The sequence below is a fragment of the Camelina sativa genome, chromosome 9 (assembly GCF_000633955.1).
Source record: "Camelina sativa cultivar DH55 chromosome 9, Cs, whole genome shotgun sequence".
Classification (NCBI taxonomy): domain Eukaryota; kingdom Viridiplantae; phylum Streptophyta; class Magnoliopsida; order Brassicales; family Brassicaceae; genus Camelina; species Camelina sativa.
In genome coordinates, this window is record NC_025693.1 from 6,906,212 (window position 1) to 6,917,081 (window position 10,870).

The window sequence follows — 10,870 nt, forward strand, 5'->3', positions numbered from 1 at the left end:
GGATAGAACTCCGATAAAAGGCTGAAGACAAGTGACTAGTGGTGAGGTACAATGATGATGGTGCGTGAACGACAATGTGGAGGATATGGCGATGATCGAAATGATAAATAGAAATGGTGAGATGGTGAGGATTGTTCTGATGGTTATATGGATTGGAAACAAAGTGAAGAGTTTCTGATTCACAAAATGTATAGAAACTTAGAATCAAGAACGCATTCAAGGATTCGAATTGAGAGAAGAAAGATTCAACAATAGTGTTGTTACATAAAACTTCTTCGCTAAAGAACAAAGAGGCGTAGCTATAGGGTTTTATAATTAACCCTAAGGCTCGACACTCAAACAACAGGAAGTTCAAAATAAAACAACAAGATGTTTAAAGGAAATAAGAAAACAGCGAAACGTCTAGGTGACCTGTAGTAGTACAGAAGTCACTTGTATTAGTACAGAAGTACATTATTCCCCATTGGTAATGACTTCTAGATAACTCGACGTAGTGATCCATTTGCCTCATTAAAAACCATACTGAGAAAACCCATTGGGACAAAACTCAGCTATGGGAAAAAGAGTACAAACTTCACACCTAAGTTATCTAGTTATCATTACCGGGTGAAGTCTTCATGGTGGATATGTTGAAGACTTGGATCCTTGGTAGGTTGAATGACCCGTCAACTATGAGTGAGTGAGCTTCCTTGGCCATCTCCTTAGCTCTTGAACGAGTGATCCTTCCCACCATCTCCGATTTCTCTGCAGCCTCTGGCTCCGTGCTTGGCACGATCATATCAAATTCTAATGGTTACTTCATAATTGAAGCTAATGGTGGATTGAATCAACAACGCTTGTCATAATGTTTTTACTCTCCATGGCTTTTAAATTGGGATATTTGTGTATGCTTGTGTGTTGTTTTGTTAATTTAGAGAGCTGTGTGAATATATCGTCTTGATTTCAGATATGTGATGCAGTTGCTGTATCTGGACTACTCAATGCTACCCTTGTCATCCCGATTTTTCACTTAAACAGTGTATGGCGTGATTCCTTGCTATATAAATGGATAATGTCAAAATGTCTGCAATCTTCATACCAAATTGCTTTCTTTGGCAGCATGTTTTGCTTACATATTCCTTTTTGTGTTGGTGACATATTTGGTGATATATTTATAACATTATAAAAATATACTTTAAACACATTTTTAATAAAAAAACATTAGACACCCAAAGATGACAATGGAAGAGCAAAATTTAAAAACAAGGATGTAAAGAGATTAATATTATTTTTAATATTATTAAAAGATATAGACACTCATTTGAGGATGTGCAATGGCCATGATCTAAGGCTTCTCTCTGTTGGATTAAGCTTGAAAAGAGCTTGAAATTATCCTTAAGCCGGACTTGAGCATAGTTTTTTGAAACATTTGAATGGGGCCCCCAGTTTTAAAGGGCCCCACTTTTTTTTTGGGTTCATTATATGTGTATAAATTCAGCAAAAAAATATAGAGATGTAACATTAAAATAAAGTTTGATGAATAAATTTCTAACAAAAAATTTAAAGTTTAAAACAATTATTTTTAAAAATATTTAAGTTGTTATTATTTTTAAAAAAGAAATCACACTATTATGTTTTAAAAAAAATAATTTGGTTTCAAGAGATTTAAAAAAAAAGGATATTATGAAAATTATAAAAAAAAAATTTCAAAATTCGTATTAGGCCCCCAATTTCATTGGTCCGGCTTTCTAAACCTATTTGGAATTAAGTTTCTTGAGGGATAAGGATTTGAAGTTGTTTAGGAGTTATCTAAACATATATTTCAAAATAGGATTAGGACTAAGAGGTTTTTTTGGTGTTATAAATATGGATGCAATTGTGTTGCAGAACATATAAGTTTTACAAGAGAGATTGTAGTTTGAGAGATTGGGAGAGCCTTAGGTTTTGAGTTATTTTCCTAAAGATTAAATAAAGAGAGCAAGTTTTTTGTTTATTTTTCTTCTTTCAAACTAAAATCTTGTGATTATATATTTGGTATCAGAGCAAGAAGATCAGGAATCTGTGAAAAGAGAAAGAAGACAGACGACGGGAGTTTAGATAACAAAGACAAGCAGATCGCAGTCACAAACCTAAAGAAGGAACAACATCGTCATCGTCCTCAATATCATGTCCTATGCTGACCACAACTAACTATACCGTTTGGGCCATAAAGATGAGCTTTGTGCTCAAAGTTAACAAGGTCTGGGAGGTGATCGAAACAGAGTCGACCGATAGCGATAAAAATAACCTGGCCATAGCGTTGATTCTGCAATCTATACCAGAAGCACTTATACTACAAGTCGGAGGTTTAGGCATAGCAAATAAGGTCTGGGAAACAATTCAAACTCGACATGTAGGAGCTAAGAGGGTCAAAAAGGCTAGGTTACAAACTTTAATGGCTGAATTCGACAGACTCAAGATGAAGGAATCAGAGAATATTGATGATTTTGCTGAAAAACTTTCTGCAATCTCCTCAAAAACAGCCGCCCTTGGAGAAACCATGGAGGAATCAAAACTTGTTAAGAAATTTTTGAAGAGTCTTCCAAGAAAGAAGTTCATACATATGGTTGCTTCTCTCGAGCAAGTATTAGATCTCAATACTGTAAGCTTCGAAGATATTGTTGGTAGGTTAAAAGCCTATGAGGAACACATCTCTGAAGAAGAAGATACTCAAGAGGATCAAAGCAAACTCATGTATGCAAATACTGAGTCACAAACTCGAGACTACAGTGGAGACTATAGGGGAAGAGGACGTGGTGGAAGAAACTTCAGAGGACGGGGACGTGGTCGTAATACTTGGAGGGATCCATCATAGGTTGTCTGCTTTAGGTGTGACAAAGTAAGTCACTTTGCTTCACAATGTCCAGATTGTATACTTAAACTTGGTATAGTAGAAGCAAAAGAAAGTGAGCATAAGGATACAGAAGAATTTGATCACCTCATGATGCATGAAGTCGTCACAGACCCAATAAGTTTGAAGCCAACATAGATGGGAACGATGTCTGGTATCTCGACAACGGTGCAAGCAATCATATAACTGGAGATCAGAGATACTTTGACACACTTGATCAATCGATTACTCGGAAAGGAAAATGTACAATTGCCTTTATTGATTTGTATGAGAAGCCAAGAGTAATATTAGACGTATACTTTATACCAAAGTTAAAGAGCAACATCATAAGCCTAGAACAGGCTACAGAGGCAGGTTGTGACATCGATCATCTGCATTAGTGTAACGCCCCGACCGCTACCTCTCAGTCCATGGGCCCATCTTTTTAATGGGCTTCATGTCTTCTCACTAGGTCTGTGAGTGCATCCATATCTGACGGCGGGTTTGCTACGACCGGGAGGTTTTAAAGACTTGTTACCGTCCCTACATATCATCACATGATCTTTCCCTGTGTTTTGTCCTCACTCGCACAGTTCCGATAGTCACTTTCCAGAAGGTCACCCATCCTGAGACTCTGTGAAAGATTTGATCTTTAAGATCTTGGTGTTGATGGAATAGTGTAGAAGCAGTGTACTTATGGTCATTGTTTATGTTAATGCAGTTTGATGCATACTTCTCGCTACCCACATGCTTAAATATACTGCAGTGTAGAGTTAAGTTCGACCAGATTTATGTTATTTATTGGGGATTCTTCATTTGTGTTACATGGTTATTGCATGACCATGAATTGCTCGAAGCCATTTTTTAAGTTAATACCTTGCAGGATTCAATACGATATACTCGGTGAATACATGTAACCGTACTGGCTATCTGAAGACTGTGAGCAACCATAAGAGGTAAATGAAAGTTTTGTGTATCTTTGATAAAAAATCATATGAGTATTATGCTTATTGAGAATAAAGGTAAAAGAATTGTTTATATTTACAAATCATCATCTTAACTGTCTAATGATCGCCATTAGAAACTCGCTCCACGAATCGATTGGACCAGGCAAACACCAATGGACACAATCATTGTAACCTTTCATCCATTTATTTCCCCAGTAACCATTCGGATGTCCATCGGGTCTCATCAGCATAACCCTCGTCACATCCAAAACCGCAAACTTCTTTGCTTTGTTGTCTCGTTTTGTTATGACTTCAAGCTGTTCAATTTGAGATTTCCTGATCTTCATCTCATTGCTCTGCACGTCAATTCGGTTTTCTCCAAAAGGACTCGTCCTGCTGCAAGTTCCTCCGGTATCCCAAGTCCCATTCTCGAAATGAGCTGGTGAAATAGTCCTCAGTACTGTCACCAAATCATCCTTACACTTTTCACACTCATCGATGTGCTTAAGGACAGCTGAGTATACAAGCTTAAACCCTTCTTCCGGGCTAATCTGGGTCATGTTTGGTAAGTTACAGTAAATGCAACCAAGTGTCTCATCTCCTCTGTGTACAAATATCGGTCTAAAAAACCAATGAGCAGCGGAAACAATAGCAATGTCTGTATTTGGCAAACCCTTAAACCACCCTTGGTCGATCACGTCAATATCAATATCAAACAATCCAGTTCCCGTATTGTTACCATCTCTCCTCTCTCGTTCCGCCACAAGAAACTTAGTCCAAGAGGTGGAAAGAGTGAAATCGTGATTTGGAAAGTACCAAATCCTGTTTCTGTCGTCTGCATCCTTGTAGATGTCCTTAGGAGTTTCTTCCTGTACAAGCAAACACACAAAAAGCTTAAGCAAAAGCAATTTATTCTTCCTTGTAAACAAAGCAACGCGTTAATTACCATTGACAATAAGCAAAGAAGTGATTCCATGTGGTTCCTAGCTACAGAATCACCAACAAAACTCATCTTCTTCCCTCGAACCATACTGAGAAACGCCTTCGGATTAAACCTCGGAAGATCGCAACCATCGGGTTTCCATCTCCAGAACAAAAAATCTCTGTCTGGTCTCCCTTGTTTTATGCAGTTCTTTGAGTCAGGAATTGTAGAACAAGTTGAGTTCGTGTATAAAACTCCTCTTTTGTCAGGAATCCAATGTCCCTTGAACAAATCACATTCAGGATCTAATCAACCAAAACCACAACAACAACAACAAAAGACAAACAAATCAATACAATTTTCAGACAATCTCTCACGAACACAAAATAAAAGAAGGGAATAGTTAAACATAATAATGTAAGTTTTCTAAGGTTACATAACTAATACATAAAACCCCAACATGAAATTTTTTGAGAAAAAAAATTGTCAATCATATTGTGATTACATTTTACAAAATCTCAAGAACAGAAAAAAAAAATTAAAATTAAACAAAAAAAGGTATAGTTTGTAAACAGAGTAATCCCACAAAATCACGAAAATGCAAGATTTTGAAGATTATAGAATTATGTTATCTTGTTTGACAAAAAAAAAAGAATTATGTTATCTTTGGTTTTTACCTTACCGATTTGAGGTAGAAGAGAAAGAACATTTTGATCGGAGATGGATTGAAAAGGATTCTGATAAACGAAAAAACCGGTGAAGAAGAGAGTTATACAAAACGAAGACAAGAACAATGGTGTTAATCGACCAATGTTCATCATCATCCATCTCTCTGATTTCATCGTTGCATGTCGTTCATCCCTAGAAACATACCCACGAATAAGCTTATATATACACAAAACAAATACGCGTAGAGACTTTTTTTTTTTTTTTTTTATTACGCTTTCTTGAACTTTAAATTTGGATAGTTATAATTAATGGCGATTATTTTTGTATATTTTGTTTGTTTTGTCAATGATGATGTAACGGTAGCCGTCCGATGAATATACGTGGCGTGAGTAGAGATGGTGTGAGTTTGCATGTGAATTGTGGAATGGTGAGTCTATTTTATGTTTTTGGTAAATCGAAACCACACTTCACGGCGGAATCTCTTTCTTTCCTCTTTGTGGAAATTTTGTTGCCGCTTTTTGTGTATTTTTTTAATTCAATGTGTAACGCGTCTTTTACCATAATCTTTCTTGATTCTCCTTTTTCACAACTTTTAAAGTTACTAAACAAAATGATTTTATCGGTTTTCTAAACTTGAATTGAAAAAAATTTCAAAAAACAAAAAGGCCTTTAATAGGTATGACAAATGAGGCATAATGATTTAGGGTGATTTAGGGTGGTGTGTTATTTATTTTGTTGTGGTTAAAAAATATAATGTTTCTCGGTTAGATAGTATTGAATTCGCCTAGTGATTCAGGGTGATACTAGATTGACCCATTACATTTGGTCCAAGTCTATAGAAGTGAATGTTATGTATTTTTGATTTGGTTGAAATGAAATGAGTGTAACATGATTGGTGAATGAAAGTAGTTGTTGAACCAAAAAAAATAAAATTAAATGAGGCCTTTCATAGGCTATTTAAATTTGAAAATGAGTACATAATTCCAAGAGCATTTTCATAACGAATAGCCAAATTGTATAAGGTAATTTTCAGAACAGCCTTACCTTCTTTTTGCAAAATGATATTTAATGGATTTTTTTCTTTTTTTCCCACAAATGATATATATATTGATTAAGGAAAATTATTACAGAGAGTTTGAAACAGCCAATTTGGCACAAAAACAGAATTAGAGTAATATTGATTATCAGTACAGCCAAATTTAGCTAAAACATGTGCCACTCTATTACTTTCTCTCCTAGTGAATTCAAATGAAATTTGATGGAATTTAGAAGACCAAGATCTTATGTCATTCAGGAGATTTAATAAAGAAACATTCGAGATTTGTCTGTTAACCAATTTGATCAAGACTTCACAATCTCCTTCAAAATTCATCGTTTGATATCCCCTTATCCAGACTTGCTGCATAGCAATAAGTTTGTCAGGTTGTTCTTCTTGAGAAAGATAAATGTTTTTGATTAGAACCTCCTCTGTCTGGTCGACCAATGATGATAATTGGTGTGTGTCCCATGATCTAAACCCTCTATCGTTGGAAATTACATTCTCTAGTAGCATATCTGGTTGTGGTATTCTGGTTTGAACAGGCCTCGGAGGATGAGTGTCGAGAAAGTTATCTACTCTTAGATGTATCGTTTTACCATCACCCACAATGTAACGTGATCCTATTTTTAGTAGTTCTAGTCCAATTAGAATGGAGGACCAACCATATGACTGATTTTTTCATGCTTTCGCATCTAGTATGGACTCTTCTCTATAGTATCTATGCTTCATGATTCGTGCAAAGAGAGAGTTAGGATATTGGATTAAACGCCATGCCTGCTTGGCCAAGAGAGCATCATTAAATTTTGCTAAATCCCTGAAACCCAAACCCCCTTCTTTCTTTGGTGTTTGTAATTTTTTCCAGACAATCCAGGGAATACTTCGTTGATTTGAATTCTTTTCCCACCAAAATTGCATTAGAAGAGATTCTATTTCTGTAGTTATTCCTATTGGCAACTTGAAGCAACTCATAGCGTAGACCGGCATAGAGAGAGCCACTGAATTTAACATAACCTCTTTACCCACAGGAGATAGTTTTTTTTGCAGTCCACCCCGAGGTGCGTTGTTGAACTCTGTCTACTATATATTTGAACATTTCTTTCTTTTTATGGCCAAATTGTTCCGGGAGACCTAGATATTTGCCTCCTCCACCATGATTAGAGATATCTAAGATTGACTTCAGTCTAGTTTGAGTGTTTGCAAAGACTCGACTACCAAAAGTGATCATTGATTTGGAGGTGTTAATCTTTTGGCCCGAGTAGTATTCGTAAATGTCAAAAATATCTTTCAAAGCTTGGCTATTTTTGTTATTTGCACGACATAAGAATAAGCAGCCGTCCGCAAACTGTAAATGCGTGATACTTGGAGCATCATTTCCAATTCTAATACCTTGCAGTAGTCCTTCTCGTTCACTTCAGGAGATTAAGTGGCTAAGAATGTCAGAGCAGAGAATGAATAGGTAAGGTGACAAAGGGTCTCCTTGCCTTATTCCTCTTGTTGGTTGGAAGTGTCCATAAGGAGCCCCATTAATCAAAATAGAGTAATTTACTGATGTCACCACCGACATAATCCACTTTATCCATTTGTCACAGAAGCCAAAAAGTTTCAAAGTTGTTTCTAGAAAATTCCATTCAACGCGATCGTAAGCTTTACTAACATCCTTCTTCACAGCCATGTAATTCTGTGAAACTTGTTTCCTGACTTTTAAGGAATGCATGACTTCGTGTGCTATCATTACATTATCTTGAATGATTTTTCCCGGTACAAAAGCTGCATGTGCATCGGAGATAATGTCATTGAGATGTTGTTTCAGCCGTTGTACTGAGCATTTTGACACTATTGTATAAAGAACATTGCATAAAGCTATAGGACGGTAATCCGATAATGTTTGTGGATTTTCAATCTTTGGAATTATGCAAATGTTTGTGTGGTTTATGCTTGGTTTCAAGAATGAAGTGTCAAAGAAAGTAAGAACTTCTTTAATAACATGTGGACCAACAGTTTCCCAACATGCCTTGTAGAACCTTGCTGTTAAACCGTCTGGTCCAGGGGCACGATCATCCCCAATCGAACATACGGCTTTTAAATCTCCTCATTAGTAAAAACTTTAGTTAAGTTCTCGTTTGCTTCCTCTGATACTCTTGTTTCAAAATCAGCAAAGACTGATGGAGAGACATGATGATTTGTAGTTGTAAAGATCTTGGTGAAAAAACTTTGAGCATGTTCCCCAATTTCTTTATCACCCTGATAAAGATTGCCCTGATCATCAGATATGGAAGAAATATAGTTTTTGGCAAATCTTGTTTTAGCACATGCGTGAAAATAACTTGTGTTTTGATCTCCCGCAGTCATCCACTCATTTCTACTCTTTTGCTGCCAATACTTCTCTTCATCTCTGTATGCTTTCGTAAGCTCATCTTGTACTTGTGGAATCGTTCTTTGCAAAACTGGGTGTAAACTTTCCATTGCAAAATTTAAACGACTTTGAATCGAAGTAATGCGTTGTTTGGAATTTAGTTGTACATCCCGCTTTAGCTTCGCCATGTTCTGTCTGCAGTGTTTGATGCGTTCACTGATAGGTATGTCATAACTGTTATTGTCAATCAGCCATCCTTCTTGAACAACCGCCTGAAAGTTAGGTTCATCTAGTAGACATTTATCAAAGTGGAAAATCCATCTCTTGTGTCTCACCCGATCATTTAGATTCAGTAAAATTGGTTTATGATCCGAGCCTGCATATTCCATAAATATAGCTTCTGCATTAGGAAAAGATGCAGCGCCTGCAGAGTTGATCATAGCCTTGTCAAGACAGCATTGGACCGTATGTGAGTGACGTTCTCCAACCCATGAGAAGGGATTTCCTCTAGTTCGAACATATTGCAGGTCACATATAGATATCATATGTCTAAAATCCCGAAAAGTCCATTCAGCTCTAGGAGGTGCTCCACTTTTTTCATTGTTAGAAACAATCTCATTGAAATCGCCAATGAGTAACCAAGAGCCATTGCGTGAGGGTGCTAAGAGTTCAAACCATTGCCAAAGTTCATATCACTCAGTGGGGTTGGGATGCCCATACAAGCAAGATAAATGAAACAGAATATTATTACATTGGACTAATACATCAATGAGTCTCTCATCCTTTGAGATCAAGGACAAGCTCAGAGAATCCTTCCAAAACAAAGCCAAACCACCACTCCTACCATGAGGGGGTTGGATAATACAGTTTGAGAAACCTAAGTCACACATAAGTTTAGTTATTATATCAGAGTTATTTAGAGTTTCAGAAAGAAAGAGGATATCACAGTTAGTACTAAAACAGAGTTTTTTTAAGCGAGAAACAGTTAAAGGTGACCCGATGCCTTGGCAATTCCAGGAGAGGATTCTCATATCGGAATGTCTGGGGTACCGGGCCTCCCGCACCTCCGTCGAATCGCTTGTTAACAGAGCATGAACCCACCGAGTCCGTACGGTGACATTTGTTTCGAAGTCGATTCAGGACCATCAACTCCTCTGCAGCCTCTGCTTTGTTGAACTGAGTTTCAAAATGCACCCTCTTTCGTTTCATGAAGACAAAGTCAGTTTGTGCATCATCAGAGCAATCATCAAGGAGACTCTTCGGAACATGGTGTTCTGCAACCTGTCCGGCGTACTTAGCATTGAGGTAGCAGATGCGTTCAGCAGTTAGATCAGTGTCTACAAAAACACTTGGTAATGCCTGGTTTGCCACCGTTTGTGAGGCGTATCCTTGACCCGGAGCAGTTGCTGGTGGTGCCATTTGGAGACCAGGAATGAGACTTACCGGGTCGATAGAAGGGAGAGTGTTTGCTTCAGACATGTTTTTGTCACCATCAATGTGATCGTCTCCATCACTATCATTATCCGAGCCATCAGAACCAGTGTCATCAAAATCGAGAGAACACTCCTTTGCAACGTGTTTCCGAGAACCACATTTGGTGCAGAAATTCCTCAAACGTTCATACTGGAACTTAACAATAGTATTCTCATCAGCAATAAACTGTATGTTCCTTTGGAAACGCAGAGGGTCATCAATGTTCCAATATATTCGAACACGAACAGCCCCTACATGGGTTTGATTTTCATCTTAGTCGACCTCAGAGACATAGCCTATCTTGTTCCCTACTGAAATAAGCTTTTTTATGTGTGGGTGAATGATGATGATGAATGTATGCAATGTTGAGATATGAATAGATGGATGGATGGGTGTTTCAATTCCCCTTATGATGTTTCTGTATAAGAGGTATCAATCCTAAATGAGTGTTTGTGAACAATTAAGATATGTATATGAATCTAAGTTACGAAAAATGTAAAGATTGCTTGTCACTAACAATCCTAAGATGAAAATGTAAAGATGCAGAAAGTAAACTACAAGAACTAAGAACTAAATGCAAATGAAACTGAATGATTGCAACAGTAATGATACTAGAACA

At 37.1% G+C, this 10,870-nt stretch overlaps 1 protein-coding gene across 1 annotated transcript; it reads right to left on the bottom strand.

Moving 5' to 3' along the window:
- LOC104710659 (protein ALTERED XYLOGLUCAN 4-like) lies at positions 3,803–5,633 on the bottom strand. The gene is made up of 3 exons (XM_010427296.2): positions 5,400–5,633; positions 4,742–5,022; positions 3,803–4,664 (listed from the first exon to the last, which is right to left on the bottom strand). Exons 1-3 carry the CDS (start codon positions 5,557–5,559, stop codon positions 3,900–3,902), a joined length of 1,206 nt encoding a protein of 401 aa, XP_010425598.1. The 5' UTR covers positions 5,560–5,633; the 3' UTR covers positions 3,803–3,899.